General features: G+C 40.1%; 1 protein-coding gene across 3 annotated transcripts in view; it reads left to right on the forward strand.

The window, feature by feature from the left end:
* Nucleotides 1–19,271, forward strand: part of sh3kbp1 (SH3-domain kinase binding protein 1) — a 45,991-nt gene that overhangs the window by 8,823 nt on the left and 17,897 nt on the right. For all 3 annotated transcript variants that reach the window (XM_086306710.1, XM_086306711.1, XM_086306712.1), the window contains exons 2-7: nucleotides 1,579–1,736; nucleotides 11,391–11,505; nucleotides 13,194–13,300; nucleotides 14,114–14,249; nucleotides 14,427–14,503; nucleotides 15,539–15,634. In XM_086306710.1, the coding sequence (XP_086162836.1) occupies nucleotides 1,579–1,736; nucleotides 11,391–11,505; nucleotides 13,194–13,300; nucleotides 14,114–14,249; nucleotides 14,427–14,503; nucleotides 15,539–15,634 (689 nt within the window). The remainder of the gene's footprint in view (nucleotides 1–1,578; nucleotides 1,737–11,390; nucleotides 11,506–13,193; nucleotides 13,301–14,113; nucleotides 14,250–14,426; nucleotides 14,504–15,538; nucleotides 15,635–19,271) is intronic.

Below are 19,271 nucleotides of genomic sequence, written 5' to 3' on the forward strand. Positions count from 1 at the left end.
GCAGGAATTTTTTTTCTCCACTTCCCTCTTGCTCAAATTAAAACACCCCCACTGACTCAAAGGGAATAATTACTGTCTTCGAGTTACTTTTGAGTCATCTGCAGGAGGGTTCATCTGAAGTGTTTACAGGACACCGAGCAGAACTGTGCGGGAACTTTTTGACCATTTTTATACCCACAAGGAAGAACTTGCAAGCCAAAGTAAAGGTCTAAAAAAAGCGAAGAACACTAACTTAAAGTGTGTGCGTGTTTTTTTTCCGCCTCACTTTTGGCTATTGTGGCTGGATGGGTCATGCTGACTTTTTACTCTCCACTTCTTTTGGGAAATAAGTAGTCTCAGCTTTCGGTCATTTTTACATGACTCATTTTAAACATTTAGTGAGTATAGACATAAAAACAGATATTAGCTGCCTTGAACAGCCAGTGTCCTGATTGCAATGGGGATATCTATTTTGGGGCACTAGACCTAATCAGGCTACATATTCATCTGTGTGGGGGTTTGTTTGTGAGTGTGAAGCTGTAGATTGCTCTCCTTCTGGTGTATGCGTGCTGAAGGAGTCGCAGGAAACAAGATATCGTGATTTGAAATTATTTTATTTAGGAGATTTAACAAGATCTTGTGAAGCAAAACACCAAACTGTTGTCTTGTAAGATGTTTTTCATGTTTGCATCATGGTTTCCATTCGTCTTAGCTTCTCATGTGCAGACCAGTGATTTTTGGTTATAGTGGCCACTGATTTTTACTGTTTCAACATTATTTTAGGCCACAAGCTGTCTCTTATAGTAATTTCTATGTGTAACATCACTCTTTCTATCCAATTCCTGTCCAAGACCTATCCAAAGAAGGAGAGTGGAAAGCTACGTCCAGATAGGTTAAAATGAGCCAAAAGTGTAATTTAAAATGCTTAAATGTGGCGTATTTGCGAAAAGCTATTTCAGCATATGTAAAAACTGAATATGCAACGTTTTCTGCACTTTCTGTAAAATGTATTTACCGAGAAATACTGCTGCGTTTTCAGTTTGTGGTGTCGCTGTGTGGTAAGCCACGTACATGCAATGTGTGAGTGAGAGCGCTTTATATTTTTTATTCCGGCTTTTATGTTCCTGACAGTGAGAAGATAGTGACAGATGTGTTCGACATTTCCTGAATAAATTTTGTTTGTTTGTGAGGTATTTGTGGCGAGGACAGGTGGCCGCACAAACAGTTTGTGTCGGCAGAAAAGCAGCGACTGGCAAAGGAAAGGATGATAAAGGGGATAAACAATGCAGGTTTTTAAAATGCAAAAGCAGCTCGATTTGCATTCGGTGTTTCAGAAGCACACACACACACACTTTGGTTTGTTAACAACTAAATGCTACAGGACACCTTTAATTGGCGAGTCCCTTTTTTCCCCTCCCAGGGAATGAACAAGTGTTTTGGAGTCAAATTCAAAGATTTGTGTTCTGCTTTCACTTTCAATTAATAAAGAAAACCTTGATAATCATCGAAATGACTGGAGCAGAGACAAATTATAGAACAGTGTGGTGTCTCTGCAGTGTGATTTGATCTTCAACTCTCTCTTTTGCCCTCTGCACACAGTGGAAGCCGTGGTGGAGTTTGATTATGAGGCTCAGCAGGACGATGAGTTGAGCCTGACGGCGGGTGACATCATCGTGAACATACGGCGAGATGAAGGAGGATGGTGGGAGGGCGAGCTGGGTGGACGCAGGGGGCTGTTCCCCGATAACTTTGTCAGGGTGAGTAACTGCAAACAGTCCCCGCCACCTAGATGTCTTCTTCCCTCATCCTGAAAGACTTTGGAAACCCACATGAGACCCTCCACCAATAGCAGCGGAGCAGACATGTAGCTGTGGCGGGTTTTGGGTGTTTGTTTGTGTTGCTATTTTTGGGCAGCTGAACACACACTCGACATTTCTGCAACATTATACTCTTTGTAAAGTGAAGTAATCTAAAATTAGACATAAGGTTAGGTCAAGCTAAGAAATAAGATGGAGCGTGTGGTTAGAATTTGCTTCTACCTTATATTTAGAAAACGATAATATTGGTTTCACATACAAAATACTGAGTGATGACAAATGAACAGGAAAGCCAGCAGAAAATGTCTCAACAAAGGATTTTCGGGATGGCGGTGGAGTGCAGATCTGCTTAGCGTATGAGTCACATCATTTTTCATGCTCACCATCAAACCATTCAGCTAACACTCATTCTCACCACTGAAGCGGAAGCAGTGAAATAAATGTAATTCATCCCCAGACTGAATGTCAAAAAATAGCATGCAGGGAGTGTCTGTTGTTTGGATTAAACCAGTAAACTTTTGCAACTGTTCTGTAATCCCAAAGTGTTACTTCACAGATTGCGTTGTTATCTGCAACAGACAATGCAATCAGAAAAGCAGAGGAAGTAATAAAGTAACATAAATCAAGATCTCTTGCAGCTGACACTTTGAATCTATATCATTTCTTCATTCATCTTCATCTAATATATTCACTTCCATTCAGGTGTTTACAAACACACATTTCAGTCTTGTGATATTTGCCTCTGAGCTCAAGTAGCCTCAATAAGCGTTGGCTTCACTCAGTGTTTGGAGAAATTTGAATGGCCTAAAAGTCATCATCCACTCTGGTTTGTAGGATTTCTCTCAAGATGTTCACGATGATATATGGCCTCCTCTGGCTTCTCCGCTTGGATTGCACAAATCCAGATCTGTTGTTAGGAAATTCTCTCCATTCCTTGAATCCCTCCAGCTTGCAGATGTGCAGTGGTCATTAGTTGTTACTGCCTCAGATGAACCAGCATGTCCCAGGTGTATTCAGTAGGAGGCATATTAGGATTAAATTCTGGCCAGGGAATGACTGTGCTACTCTGGCAGTGTGTGTGTAGGCAGTGTAGGAATGTTTGGGTCTGGGAATGTGCTCTGATGGGCAATCATGCCAGCATCCAACACACTTTAGTCTTCTTCAGTCAGTCGTAGCATGGTGGCAGTGATAACAATGTTGTGCATGCAGTGTTTTCTGGTAATAGTAAATTTAAAGAGAGTTTCTTTGTGTTTGGTTTACAATTACCTATCTCCCCCCATTGATTAAAACTAATTAACTGGAGTTGGGGATTGAAGTGATGTACTAAGAAATGGATTTAAATGGTAAATGGCCTGTATTTGTATAGAGCTTTACTTGGTCCCTAAGGGCCCCAAAGCGCTTTACACGTTCAGTCATTCACCCATTCACACACACATTCACACACTGGTGATGGTAAGCTACATTGTAGCCACAGCCACCCTGGGGCGCACTGACAGAGGCGAGGCTGCCAGACACTGGCACCACCGGGCCCTCTGACCACCACCAGTAGGCAACGGGTGAAGTGTCTTGCCCAAGGACACAATGACCGAGACTGTCCGAGCCGGGGCTTGAACCGGCAACCTTCCGATTACAAGACGAACTACCACTCTTGAGCCACAATCGCCCATTTAAAACAAAGTAACAGTAAAACTGTTTAGTTGTTTACTGTTATTGGGAGTTAAAATGATTAGTTAACGAATGAATTAGACTTTTATTGTAAAAGTTATTTAAAAATAGTTTAAAAAGTTACTGATGTTATTCTGTTCTCTTATTGTCTGATTGATGACAGGCAGCTGATATGTTAGACACAGCTCAGCCACTAGCAGCAGAGCTTCCAGGTCTACCCAACAACCACAATGGGGTCTGAGAGGGTAGTTGAAAGCAAAATGGCAAGCTATGCGTATGATTCAGTGTAGCGTGGCCACAGAGGTCAGGTTTCACGGTTACAAATATCTTCAGACCTCACCAGGTTGAAAGTGAGAAAGTTTATTGGCGATCACAAAGTTCCCCTGGCGCAACAAATCAAATAAATTCAAGTATCTCAAAAATGTGAATGTCAGGTTTTCATTTATGATGGTAAATCTTTCTGTTTTGCAACCACTGCTCGGATGAAACGAGGCAGCTGAAGATATTGCTTTGGACATTCTCACTGTCTGGAACAACAAATATTTGTCAGAAAACTTTTAAAAGACTAGCGTCATCTGCTTTTTCTGTGGTGGAAAATGTGCCTGCGAGCCAGCTTCTGCTCCGAGGTCTTCTACTTTGAGTTTGTTGGCTCGGTGATCGGAATAGATCGAACACAGTTGTAGGTATATGATTCAGGAATGAGGAAATTCTCACAAAAAGTTTCTGGTGTGTAAAATAGTCAGTGTGTGGTGACAATAAGAAGGAAGTACCTTGCTCACAGTCTCATGAGAGGAAGTAGAAAAGTGCTACAAACCAAGGGTAACAGGACTCAGCAAAGAAGTGCATCTATTGTCAGGCTGTTCTCTGTGCAGTCAGGCTTCATTTGTGCTGACTGAACGTCAGCGCTCGCATTCACTGTCAGAGAGCCGGACAATGGGCCTCCAGAGGCTTGGCGTGGATGTTGTGTGTGTGTGTTTGAGAGAGTGTGACAGAGTGAGGCTGTGAGTAATCCAGTAATACCAAACTGGTCTGTCACAAGACTGCAGTTATGGGAATAAGTGACTCTAAGCTTTGCCATGTGGAGGAATGTGTGTGTATGTGAAGATCTGTGTGTAAGGAAGTGGAGGATGTGGACACACAGGTTTAAGAGCGGTGACAGGAAGTAATTGTATGCACGCGTCATTGCGGCTGACAACAACCGGGAAAGATAACTCACTGTAATCCTGATTTTTGCGTTTTTCAGCTTTGGATGTTTTTGTCTGGCTCGGCTCAGGCTAACACTAACACACTCTATATTCTGAAACTTGTTAATGGAGTTGAATTCTTTAGATGATATTAATAATAATGACCCAGTTGCATTTTCTTTTTAGATTTATCTTCTTTTTGCTGCAGCCTTTTCCCTCCAAGAAAACAAGTCGTTGATATCCTCATCATCAACATCCTCACAGACTCTTAGCAGAGGTGGAGGACATCCTGTTTATGGGAAATGCTGTAGCCGTGTGACCTCTGTTCATTGGACAGGCACATATTGAAAATCAGTATCACATGCTCTGATCTGACATGAAAGGCTTTGGGAGTGAAAGTGAATGTTTGTCTTTCCAGCATTTACTTTAGACAGAGAAGACATTAACGCCCAGACTTTTATTAATAAAATGAACGTTGCATGTGTTTAAGCATTGTATGACATGATTACTAATTACTCTACTGCTTAGTTACAAAAAACCATGAAAATACCGTCCTGTGAAACACTAAGAACATCCTTATTGCTTCGATAGGAATTAAAAGCCATGTGCTGCTGTTCAAATGCATTTGAATAAGTGATCATCAACTAGGTGACCACCTATGGAGAACTCAAGTGTGTGTTAACACAATGCTACCAGGGGTGAACATCGCAGAAGTGTCACCCGAAGGTCAGACCTTGGGGTCAGATTAATGTTCAGTGTGTTTGACCAGCTGTCAAGCACAGTGGTGGACGGGTACAGGATATGCAAACCCTCCAGTCATTGAGTCGACCATGAACTCTTCTTTATCTTCTATATAGTCAAATGTGAGGCCATCTGTCCAACAGCTAAGGTGGCATGCTTCAAGTCAAGTCAAAATTTATTTCTATAGCACATTTAAAAGACTAGCGTACATCAAAGTGCTTCACAATAAAACCGCAATGGGGGCAGAACAAGGAACAAATAGTACAGTTACAATTAAAATTACCTTACATGGTGTAGTGCAGGCCGAATGAAAGTCAAACTTCTTTGCTTCAAAAGCTAAGTTGAACAGGTGTGTTTTTAAGCGTGATTTGAACGATAGATTTGATTCCGATGTACGGATATCAACTGTGTGATTATTCCAGAGTCTAGGAGCGGCAATGGCAAAAGCATAGTCACCTCTGGTTTTTAAACAAGACCTTGGTTGCATTAGGAGCAGCTGGCTGGAGGATTTTAGTGCTCTCTTTGTGTTGTACAGATCAAGGAGATCAGTTAGGTAGCTAGGGGCCAGGTTATTTAGAATTTTAAAAGTGAGCAGAAGGATTTTGAAATCAATGCTATATTTGACGGACAGCCAGTGTAAGTTAGCGAGGATAGGCGTGATGTGCTCATGCCTTCTAGTGCCGGTTAAGAGGCGTGCTGCTGCATTTTTGGACTAATTGTAGGCGCTTGACTTTTATCCTTAGCACAATAAAGTGTTCTTAAGCTTAAGGGGGTTTCAGATATTTCTGAAGTGACTATTTCATTCTGACCCCTGGACAGAGTTGTGAAATAAGGACAGAGTATATAAAGCAAGGGAAAATATAATTTTGCACCACTCTTCTGCTTCTCATTTCACAATAATTTTACAAGCACTAGCTCCGTTTCCCCATTCCTCCCTCCTCTGTACATCAGACTGTTCTGAACACCCACTAAGCAGCGGGTGCTTCAGTGCATTGTTTTGTATTATCTGTGAAGAGAAAAGGTCAGAGGTCTGGTGACAGGGGACACACACAGCAGTGTTGAGCATTCAAGCACTTCAGGGTAAAACACATAGCTGCCGTAAGGCTTTTAAACATTACCAACTAACACACGCAAACACAGTAGTGTACATTGTGCAGGTGTTTCCTGTTCAGATATGATGAATCACGCTCTCTTCCTCTTTTCAGATGGATTTCCTTTTTCTCTGGGTTACCTCCATATCCCCCAGGACAAAATTGCAGTCGCGCATGAATGGAGTCATAAAAAAAGACAAACAGGAGAGTTAGCTTTTTCCAGGATTTCCGTCTCCAAACATAATGATTATCTAAACAATGACCCTGAATTAAAAAAAAAAGACATTTTCTATTTTTGTTTAATCCCTTTATAGCATTTCATGAAGCTGCTAGTAGCTGCTAGAAGCTGCTCTCTCTCCTTTCACATATATACCAAATAGAAGCTGTAGGCTAAAGAATGCCTGCTGTGGGTTTTTGCGTAGGTTGGCTTATGCAGTGTCTCCAGCCTAAGTGTTTTATTTTCACCAGTCAGTCTATGGGCACTCGTGTCTGTGTACGCATGTTTCTGAATGAATATGCGTGAGGGTTTTTTTCCCTGCAGGACACATAATCTTTAAAATCAGAGGAGGAGGCTGCAGCGCCTGCCCGCAGAATCAATATCTTTTTAAGTGGGTCTACATTAACACTGCATTAGCCTACTTAACAAATGGCAATGTGTTGGGTGTGACAAACTTTTTTTTATTCCAGTGTCTTTAATTTGGTAGTGAGCCACCATAACTCTCTTATTTCACTTCAAACGTTGTTGCTAACTAGGTTTGCTAGCTCAGTGGCTGACGTTAGGCTAGGTGCGATCATGACTGAATGATCACAGCTGATGAAGCCAGGAATTCTACTTTTCTGTTTCTATCCAAATACATCTACTTCACATGGAATTAAAGCTCCATTTGCAGGGCTAAGCTGAGTGATTTGACAAATTATGCAATGTTAACAACTGAATCTACGATAGAATATCATTGCATATAAATAACACGGTGCTTTCTCCGTTATGATAAAGTCAAATGATTTTAACTGCTGCCATTTCATTCAGTTTCTATGGCTCTTGTGCAATGAGGAAACTTTTTCTTATTTTTATATTGCATAGATTATCCAAATTAAGCTCTGATAAGAATTTACCCAGGAAACCACAGCGTTATCTCCAAGGTCAAATTTGGTTGGAGTATGACAGCAAAAACTGATGTTGATGAAAAGGTTCAGGCGGACAGACCAAGAAATATTGATCTATCGATGATTGATTAACAAGTAATTTGGTCATTAAATTGTCATTAGAAGACAGCCACACTATGTCTTCTCCATATACACGGACTGGTGTTACATTCATCTTTTACTGTTTACTATAAACCACTACAATAATTCCATCTATCCATTTATATTTTATCTACATGGAACTGCTGTCTCATTTGTTTGCTGTTGAACTTAACAGAAAATTCAATACCCTGAGATGGGCATCAAAAAACAAGGCAAGCGCAGGGCTGAAATAAGTTCAGAACTACATTTTTCCATATTTATTGTATCACAAAAGGGTTAAATGTTTAAAGCACTTTAATCAGTTCACTTTTACTTATATAGTACTAAAATCACAACAGCAGCCACCTCAAGGCACTTTATATTATAAGGTAAAGACCCAACAATAATACAGAGAAAACCCCACAATAGTCAAATAACCCCCTTTGCAAGCACTTGGGGAAACTTGGGGAAAAACAAAACACTTCTGCTTGTCACCAGACAATAATGCACTTAGTGGAGACATCTTGTATCACATGTTGGTAGTCACATGATTAAATTACATATACAGTAAAAGATGGATGGAGGTAGTGTGATGTCAGTGATTGGTTTTAGAAGTCCCTTTTTGATTAGTGTTTTCATTTCCCCAAAAAAGTGAGGGATGCTGTGAGACCACATACGAACTTGCTTTTAGCCAAGGAGAATTTTTAATGACAATAATTATTCCACATCCATTTATGGCCAAAAATGAGTGATCGAGACTGTAAATTCAGCAGGAAAGTGTTTACAGAGGTCAAAACAAAAAGGCGTTTTCCCATCGTCACCTGGTGGTTTTCAGAAAGCAGGTTTAAGACACTTGTGTGTTTTAGTGTTTTGTTTTGACTATGATCTATGACAAATGGGAAAAAAAATAACCACTCTAATGCTGTAACATGTGCATTGGTTGTGTATTGTACCACGAAGAACATTTGCAAGTGCTTAGGAAAAGAGAAAGTACAAAAGATAAGTTAAGTGAAAAAGCAAAATGAAAGAAAGATTTAAGAAACACAGGGAAAGAAAATATTTAAGATGTCTTTGAACATTTCTTCTCTGCCATCGGAGGGCATTATTATAAAGCTGTGCTCGCTCTGTAGTTCAGCTGAATAAGAAACAGACAGCAGAGCAGGAAGTCTGAGGTTTAACAGCTGCTCCTGAGTTGAATGTCTTATTTATAAAAGGATAATATGAAACAAGTCGATGGACGTTCAAGGAATATGTTGAGCTGACAGTGCACTTACCATAGACAGTATAAAAGATGGATCTAGCCACCATGATGCTACCCACTAGTTTTGGACTTGACATTTTGAAGCTTTAAAGTTACGTAGATGAAAGATGGCTGTGCTAACGTATCAGCTGAACTGTACTCAAACTACAGGGGTGCCTCACTGAAGCACAAACTCCTTGGATGGTTTGTACAACACAGAAGGACGTGATATTAGTTGATAATCAAGAATTCAAAATAGCACACAGTGAAGAGGTTCAGTTTAATAACTAAAAGTTATTAAAGTTACAGGCATGAAAAATTTAAATTTTTGTGAATATTTGATATGGAAAAAAACTTTATACACCTTGAGTTCCTATAAATATAAATGCATATATATATTTAACTTTTGCTGTCTGGAGAACAGTTTTTGTTCAGTACTTCACTTTTTAATTAGCCACTTCCTGTTTAAAGAGAAGCACACAAGCCGCACGCCACTTTTTAATTGGCCTCTAAGCAATGGGGATCCAGAGTCTTTTCTCTGCTGAGTGCTAGATAGTGTTTTATAGTTGGAAAACCAAGACAGAAATCTTCACCACCATTTTCAGTCCCCATCCTATTTCATTTCAAAAATGTCTCTTTTTTTGCCTCAGATAAGCTTCAGCTGTTGTCGAGGAAACATCTTCTCATGTTGATATTTTTGGATCTCAGAGGCTCATTAAGGCTTTCACGCCAAACCAGGCAACGCACACCCAGATTGTGTCTGAGAGGTTGGACTGAGTCAGTGTACCCGGGCCCGTCTGCTTCGCTGAGCTGCGTTCGCCACAGGCCAAAGCTTATGAAACAGTGTCATGATGAATGTGGTGGGGAGATGTGAACCATTGCGTCTAGTTTCCCAGGATCGCTGTGGTTACTGCATCTCCCCGTTTGCCGTCTCCTTGTCTCCTTGATTTTTTTGTCAGTCGGCGTATTGGTCTGCTCGCCTCTCTTCGGCTTATCTGATTAGTTTTGCGTGCTGTCTTGTGATTTGTTATGAGAGTGAAAGTCACAGGGAAAGAGGGGGGGTAGTGTTCTGTTTGTGTCTGCGCAAGTGCAGGTACACAGTCAGGGTCACCAGGTCGCACCACATATTCGATCTGGCAAACTTTAAGCCCGTCTGCCCTTCTTGATGCTACCACAGTAAGAAAGATGTCTCCTTCACCTTAGTATGAAACTGGTAATATTTCAATGTGTCAGCCTATGGAGCCATCTACGTGACAGGCAAAAAGTGAAAAAGCGTCATAGTATTATATTTAAATGGCTTTTATTTACTTAGGCAGATTCCAGTTTCTTGTGACACTGCATCTGTCAGTACATTACGTTAACCATTCAATGTTCAAAGCAGAATAGTGAAGAGTTGCAAACCTTGTACCACAAATTGCAGGATATAGCACCCAAAATGCATACACTGAAGGTGGATAGATTTAACAAAAGGCAAGGTGTCCGTAAGCAGTTGCCATAAGTCCATAAGCAAAGAGACAGATATCCAAAAGGCAACTTATTAAATCCCAGAGAGCACTGAGGAAACATGGGGAGACACACAGGGAGGATTCACAGCCACTGTGAGAAAGACTGAAGGGAAGAGAGCACTTTATCCACAAGGGTTTGAGTGCAGGAGAGTAACGGTATGCAGCTGAACCTAATTTGGGCAACAGGACAGAGGAGGAAGTAAAACTAAATGCAAGAGGCGAGTGACAAATAACTACTAAAGTAAACCAGGAAATAGATAACAGCTAAAACCAGGAAATGAAGAGACGTGAATGAACTTAAGAGGGGGGAGGACTGAGGCAGTGAACGCATAGAATACTAGTGAACAAATGAAAGTCAACAATAAACAATAAATACAACTTAGCAACTAGAAACCATGAAACATCTACAAGTTGTGTGTAAAAAAAAAAAGAAAGAGTGTTTTTGTTCAGTATTTTTTGTTTCCAAACTTTAAGACTTGTTCAAAAATCTAATATAATTCAAGCACATTTTTCTGTTGAGCACCACAGCGGTAAATCATGTCTCGTGACGATGTTTCATCCCATAATTTATCCCTAGCAAATGCCCAAGTGACTGTACATGACATCACGGTCTGTTTAAGCTGTTTGTCTTTCCGTTTGAGTGAAGCGACAGTCTGGAATACGTAAAAACACAAAGCTATAATAAATTTGATATTTACACTGAATCACAAGCGTTTTTACTTGAGCCAGACTAGGTTGCATCATATTAAGCAAAATTATTGTTGACAAATGGGATTGCTTTTTCTTTTTTGGCTGTTAAAATCTGTAATTATGTTTTTTTTTAAAGCTGGCATTTAGACAAAGATGCTTTAATACTGTCATTTATTAAATCCTGGCTGGTCTTATTTTTATCGTATATGTCTCTGTAACCTACATTTCTCTAACCTGTGCTCCTCTCTCTATAGGAGATAAAGAAGGAGGGGAAGAGGGATGGAGGACAGGCAAGCACAATCAGACCTGACCTCGCCAACGGCAGTGCTAGCCCCGTGCTGGACTCCACCGTACGACCAGGCAGGAAAGGTACTCGGCTCTGTCTCCTACATTCATACACTGTGGTCATTCAGTAGCTTTAAGGCTTCAGGCCTAAATATAGATCCTGTTAATGTGAGGAAAGATTTGGGTCAAGCACTGCTGAGCATGTATACACATACTAGACAGTCATGTGCTCCAGGGTAGTATGTGTGCATCTATATTGGAGTCACTGGATAGGTAATTAGCCTATTAGTGTCATGGATGGATTACTTTGTTTGGCAATCAATTAAATTTTTAGTGACTTGCAAATTAGACTAAAGGAGCAAATTTATGGCAAAGGAAAATTAAAACATGCATTCAGAAATTGTTATGCTCTGGAGTTCCATTCATAAGATAGAGCCAAAAGATGCAGGATAAAGGGAGGCAGGTAAACGTTTTGACAGAATTACATGAACGAATGAACAAAAGGCGCTGGTGTACACAAGCAGGATTATCCAAACAGAATTCCAAACAAGGCCAGGTGTCAGGGAAAAAAATCCAAATTCAGGCAATTTGTCCAGGCACAAGAAAACTGACAGAGGACACACAGACAGGCAAGGAAGGTGGTGGATAAACTCAACAAACTAACAAACAACAAGGAGATCAGGAGGGCTGTAAATACAGAAAACTAAGTGAACACAGGTGAAGCTAATGAGAGTGAAGCTGGCAATACTGAGTGTAAGAAAATAACAAAGAGGGGAAGTAAGACAGCAGGGATACACAGGGATACTCTTACTTCCTGTCCTATTTTAAAGAATTATATAATTGTTGAAAATAAGACGGGAAGTAAGAGTAAGCATCACACAAAAACCACAGTGATAATGGTGATAACCAAAAACTAAAGGACGCTATTGTAAGAAATGACCACAAGAAAACAGTATGAGCAAAAAAAGAATCTCAAACTCACGCTGAGTCAAAACAGCTTAAAAATGACAAAGTAGAGACAAAGAGATATAAAAGATCTTAAAAAGTTGCCAAACAACTGCAACAAGACAATGAGGGAAGGAGAAGAAGAAGATGTGAAGCATAAACATAATTGCATACACAGCACGACCATACAATTTCAGTCTGGGTGTTTTCGTCCTATTAAGGAGGAGTGTGATACAAATAGCAGCTTTTAAACATTTTTTTTTCAGGTTAACAATTGGCGTTACTCCAAGAACCAGTATTAAGTTTAATACATGGTTGTACACATTCGATTAATATGCTCCTCTTGTTTTGCTTGGATTCCACATCTCTTCTTTATAATCACTATCTATTGAACCAGCCTCTGTAAATACTACATATGCTACACATCGAAATATAAGGTGAAGAAGACTGACACCTTGTGGACAAAAGAGAAGGCGCAGGGTCATGTCTTAATGCCCCAGCTGCTGTAGGATGAGTCAAGAGTAATGAGCAGGGTAATGAGTGTAAGACAAACAACTGCAAGGCCAGTATGAAGTGCTTGGTGTCAGTAATGGTTAAGCTGCCCTCTAGCTAAAAGGTCAAAGGTCGCCATCAAAGGCTTCAGCCATGATGGCTTTTAATCAGTCTGTAACACCTGCTTAGTCTCTGTAAAGCACTGATTACAGATAAGCGTGTGAGCTCATTATGTTACATGTAAGTCTTAGATATGTCTACATATAAACTGTGTGTGTGTATGTTCTCTTTCTGTTTATGTGGTTGTGGTGGCTGTGTGTATGTGTGCTGTGCAGGAGAGCAGATCCGTAAACGAAGATGTAAGGCTGCGTTTAGCTACGTTCCTCAACACGAAGATGAGCTGGAGCTGAAAATAGGAGATGTGATTGAGATCATAGCAGAGGTGAGAACTACATCATGAGCCTACAATGTAAAACCAGAAAAAAGGATGCAAAATAGCATAAAAATAACATTTTAGGTTATAGACGACAATCTCACATTAAGGTCCACATAGCAGTTCTGGAGCTTTCGGGCTTTCTCAGAAGAATGAGCTTCCCAGTTATAATAATGGGTAATGAGTGCGGCAACGGACTGGCAACCTTTTTATGCTGTAGCCAAACATTTGCCATAAGACACCAAGGAAAACTCCAGGCTTCCACCCTGAATTAGACATTTATGAGTACTTGGTAGCCATTTCTTCACGGTTTAAAAACTGAAAGAAAGAAATCGTGTGTGTGTCCCCGTCCCTTTTGAAAAAGAGTAAGAAAATTTAGCAAAATATATCTACTCAAGTAAAGTCAAATTTTTAAATTGCCATGTTAAAAAATGAAATGCAGGAAGAAAATACAAGTAACTGAAGTTTTATTTCATCAAATGTGTAACAAGAAAGAAAAATTTGATAAAATAAAATGTTTAAATAGTATGTATTTTTAAAAAATATTTAAATTTTACTTTTAAACGTGTACATTTATATATTTATGTTCTTTTGAATAATTAAGATGTTGAAATTCTCATGTTTTCTTTATATATTAGTTATTTATTCTTTGGTGATCACCACAACGCTGCCCTATATTTCCGAAAAAGCTTTTTTTAGGCTTTATTGTTTGTAAAGAACATTGTTTTTTTCCACTAATTATATTTAAAGGAGTAAATCTATGTATATCTGAGTGTATAAACGTGTGCATGTTGTCCATGTTGTGTAACTGTGTATGTTCAGGTAGAGGAGGGCTGGTGGGAGGGAGTTCTTAATGGGAAGACTGGAATGTTTCCCTCCAACTTCACCAAAGAGATCCTCACTGATTCAGAGACGCCCTCTTTGGACTCGCAGGAGGAGAACCGCAGTGGACGCACAAGTGAGTTACAGCTAATCAGAGGGTGGGGACATATCTAAATTTAAAAAATCCATCACTGCTTCTGATTACAAGATTTATTTGTTTATTTTCAAATCTTCTAATTATTTCATGAAATCAGCCCTTTTTGCATTGCTGCAACAAACTAAGATGTGTTGTGCATTATTTGTGTGTATGTAGATAAGGACAGCCCAAGCAGTGAAAGCGACGGTGGGGACAGTCGGTCAGAAACAGGGTCAGAAATCCCTCCCAAGAAGGTAAATACAGTCAAATACTTGTGCATTGAGTGCTACCTCATCACACTACAAGCTTCCTTGGGGGGGTGACCTCCCCTATAAAGTCAGCCATGAAATTAAAAGTAGGCAGGACGGTCACATTTGATTTTTCAAAGCCTGCTGTCTTTGGGGGTCAGGGGAATACAAAGTGCAGATTCTGAATCTTTACAAAGACTGCATGACAAAATCTGTACTTCCCATAATCCTATGCGCATCCTCTAACTGCTCAGAGACTGCTGGTCGGCATGAGAGGCATCTAAATAATATAGGATGGTTATAGTGATTTGGTTGGATAGTGCATAAAGCTAATTATTAGCACTCCACAGCTAGTTTGTAAAAATTAATAGCAACCATTTTAATTAAACATAAATTATATCTCAAGCTAATTTTTAGTGAATGAATTTATCTTCTTCCCATTTTTTTATTTCAGCATATTAACTATGGCTCAAGGGAAAGATAAAAGAAGGGTAAAGATGGGAATATGTTACAACTTTCTGGTAATTTAAACACTAAAAAAATGGTATCATGTTCAAAGCAAAGTGGTAAACTACTCAACTCAAGTTACAGTCAGAACAATAACCATAAAAAAAGAAAAGGATCCCATGAAAAGCTGGAAACTCTCCTAGGCATTCCAAATGTTGTTTACTCGCTGTGGTTTATACCACACGGAGACACTGCAATTGAATTAATATGAGCTTCATGTAAGGTCATATTAAGGTATAACATCAGTCAGCAGCACAAACCGATCTAGTGTTCCTAGCACCTGGCCTTATTTTGGCAACAGAAATGTCTGGAACAGAGGAAGCATACAGACAGACATAACAGACGAGGATTATGATGCAGGGGTGGTAACTCTGAGTACATTCTGAGTCATAGATGGAGAAATGAAACTTTACAGGGTCAATGGATGAGCACAAAGGAAGCTGTTGTTGTTTTTCTTTCCTATTTATGATTTTGATTGGACTGCTCCTTTAAAAGCTAATGCTGTTTTTCATTATACCTCTTTAAACCCCCTAGGGTCAGCTCAGAGGATTTGGCTTTGGTAATATCTTTAAAGACCAGCCCATCAAGCTCAGGCCTCGCTCAATGGACGTGGACTCGGAGGTGGACAAGGTGAGTCACACACACCCAGCTGTGTTTGTGTCACTTATGTTCACTTCCTGGAGACACACAGTAACAATAAACCAAGTAATCAGTCTAAAATTAAATGACTAGCACTATGGGGTCTGTTTTGTCCCCATAAGGCAATTTAGTAAACAGGTCCCCACAATGGAAGTAATACAAGTATACACATTCTGCTTTATACACTCTATTTTATAGACTTTTTAAAAAATTATCATCAACAGCAATGAGGAAAGGAAGTCACAGCCTTTGGGCCGCCCCTTACTCAGCTTCAGTTTTACAGCACAGGAAGTGGTTTTATGTTAACACACATGCACACACACACATGCACACACACACATCCTGTAGGGAATTGACAAGCAAAGCAGAAGTGAGAGCGCAGCAGGGCAGACAGAGAGAGCAGGAGAGGGGAAGGGAGTTGATACAGCTTTTCACTGACGTCTACATATTCACGTCTATTCTCCTGCTGCGTGAGCTGATGTAGCAAAGCCTCGTGCGAGTTTAACTGGAGACACAGAAAAAGACGGTAGGGACGGGTTTTGTCCGCGTATTTTTGGAGGGTTATTCATTTTGCATATTCTTCTCTTCTTCATTGGAAATTAAACAGCGTAACAACATAAGGCCAGGTGAGGCAGGAGTTTTAAGCAATGTATGTTTTTGCTTTTCACACTGTTGTCAGCGAGTTTTGTAAATATTTCTCAGGGAAACACAGAAAAAGAGATAACGGCCACCAAGAAGACATTTCTGGGGCTTTAAATGCTACAGAATTGATGCTTGACATGTTGGGATGACAGTGGAAGGGTTATGGATATAGACTTAAAGGGCTAGTTCACCAACAAAGCAGCCTAAAAGATGATGGTTTTATGTGTGTTTTATGCTAAAGAAGTGTTTGGGATACCAAAACGGGGGAAATATAAGCAATAAAAATATGATTTTTTATTTTGGCTCCTGTTTTAAACCACAAATATTTAAAACTGGACATAAAATAGTCCAGTTTGTAGACAGCTTTTTGAACTGAAAGCCAAGGTAACGTCACCCAACTTTTTTTGGCTTAATAGTTTCCATTGAAGGATATGGTCTTGGGTTTGTCTGTCAATTTATTGTAAATTTTAAAACATTTTAAAAGTGAGATGTCTAAACGTCAATCTTGGTGAACAGGGCTGGTAATTAAAGTGAACTTTAATGGCAGTATTAGTAAGAAAATGCTGGCAATCAAGAAATGTAAAAGTCTTTATTAAAGAAAAACAGAAAATGTTAACTTACACGCCAAGAACAGTCAGCAGCTAAAAATTACAGACGCAAACAGCCTGAAAGTGAAATGCTGCTTAAACATTCATTAGGATGAAGGTAGAAATAAAGAACATTAACTATGTCGATGAAGGTATGTTTAAAGAGCGTAAAACGGTCATTAAAACCAGCACACTGGTCATCAAAGCCTCCTATTTAGCAGCAGACTGTGTGTGTGTGTGTGTGTGTGTGTGTGTGTGTGTGTGTGTGTGTGTGTGTGTGTGTGTGTGTGTGTGTGTGTGTGTAAGTGAAGGATGTTTGTCAGCCTGCCCTGTTAGTGGGAGGCCGTTATGCTGCTTTATGGTGAGACTCGTCTCCTCACTCAGTAATGAGGCTCCAGAGGAAGCGTCAGGAGTATCCATCTGGGTGAGTCACACGAGGCCGTGTAACTTTTCAACTGAACGGTCGGTTGTTTGTACATGTGTGTGTGTGTGTGTGTGTGTCTGCGACTGAGTGGTGTGGCTTGCTGCACAGACGCAGAGTGACCACATGCGAGTTTAACGCAGGTGTTTATATTTTGGATTATTGCCATTGCAGCAAATGGAAACGCTTTTCTTAGTGTTTGTTCAGCGGTTCCTCTTTTTTTTTTTCATTGCGGTGACTCAAAGTCACTCAGGCTTGACATCAACTGTCACCTGAAAAAAAGTCATTGGATGTGAAATAGAAACCAGCGGGAACCTTCTGATGCGAAAGAGAGAGACAGCAGAGACTTGGTGCATTTAAGTATGCAGTATGGTCAAGACGAGCTACTGAAGTTCAAACTGACCGTGAGAATGAGGAAGAAAGGTGATTTAAGTGACTTTGAACGTGACATGGTTAAATAACTGGGAATCCCCTGGGTTTTTTCCAAACTAGCATCTCTAGAGTTTACGGAGAATGGTCTGAGAAAACATGCAGTGAGGGTCAGTTCTCTGGGTGAAAATGCCTTGTTGGTGTCAGAGGAGAATGTCCAAACTACTTCAAACTGATGGAAAGGCAGAAGTGCACATTGAATGTTGAAGCAGATGGGCTACAGGAACAGCAGACCACAACGGGTGCCACTCCTGTCAGCCAAGAACTAGAAATTGAAGCCATTTTTTATTCTCCAAATTGGACAATAGAAAATTGGAAAACTGTTGTCTGATGTGACCAGTCTTGATTTCTGCTGCAACATTTGGTTGTTAGGGTCAGAACTAAGCCTAAACAACACGAAAGGATGGATCCATCCTGCTTTGTATCAACAGTTCAGACTGTTGGTGGTGTAATGGTGCGGGGGGGATATTTCCTTACCATAATTTGATCCTCTTAGTACCAGCTAAGCATCATTTAAAACACCACAGCCCCCTTGATTACTTTTGCTAATCATATCCTTTCTATGACCACAGTGAACTCATTGTCACTGTGGTCATAGGGCCTCCACAGTCACCAGATCTCAGTCCAATAGAGCACCTTTGGGATGTGCTGCCAACAATCTGGAGCAACTATGTGATTCTCTGAGGAGTGTTTCCAGCCACTTGTTGAATCTATGAGATGAAGTATTAAGGCAGTTCTGAAGGCAAAACGGGGTCCAGCCCAGTACTAGTAATGTGTGTTTGACAATGACCTGACAAAGTGGCCAGTGAGTGTATGTATGTGAGTGTAGGATAACATCTTAACATCAAACTTCATCAACTCACACACTGGTTGGAGTCACTGAGCAGCTGAAATATATTTGAATGGGCCAAAGTATCAGTTGGGGGTTTTGGCCAAAAAGTGAATCAGCTGTAGAACAATGGAGGACACAACATAATTAATTTCCAGTTTGTCAGTAACCCCCCAAAAAAAAAACAGTTCCTGTGCACAGGTTTTCTTAGTGAGATGGTGAGACAGAAAAATAAAGGAGTTTTTGCTGTCCTGTAGCAACACTCCAAATCAAATGTATTTGGCTGGTTTTTGGGTAGATCAATAGTTTGTGGCTCTGAACTCTGAATCTGATATGGATACGATGATGACATGATGATATTTTAAATCCAAGAGTGCAAACATCAGCTTTGGCCAGGTTAACTGCAACTTGACTGGTTGGCTTACAATTTTTGCAGCTGCACAGCTGTAATTGTAAGTGTTTCTCTGCAAGAAAGCAAATAGAATTGCTCCTTATATTAAATAAAAAGTTAACTTAAGTGGCTAGAAGTTTGTTAAAACCACAACCCCAGCTATAAGGTCCACTTCCTCTCCTTGTTGGTGATGTTGACTTTGTTTTCATTGTTGAGTCACTTCAAAAGCCTGTTTCATGTGACACGAAAGGACTTTTAGAAGTAAGTTGTAAATAGACTGGTGCTTATATAGCGTTCTTCTACTCTACTTGATCACTTAAGGCAATTTA

Source organism: Aulonocara sp. 'chitande type north' Nkhata Bay, linkage group LG9 (assembly GCF_057382095.1).
Source record: "Aulonocara sp. 'chitande type north' Nkhata Bay isolate Kocher_YH1m ecotype deep benthic linkage group LG9, A_spYH_male_GT1.1, whole genome shotgun sequence".
Lineage (NCBI taxonomy): Eukaryota > Metazoa > Chordata > Actinopteri > Cichliformes > Cichlidae > Aulonocara > Aulonocara sp. 'chitande type north' Nkhata Bay.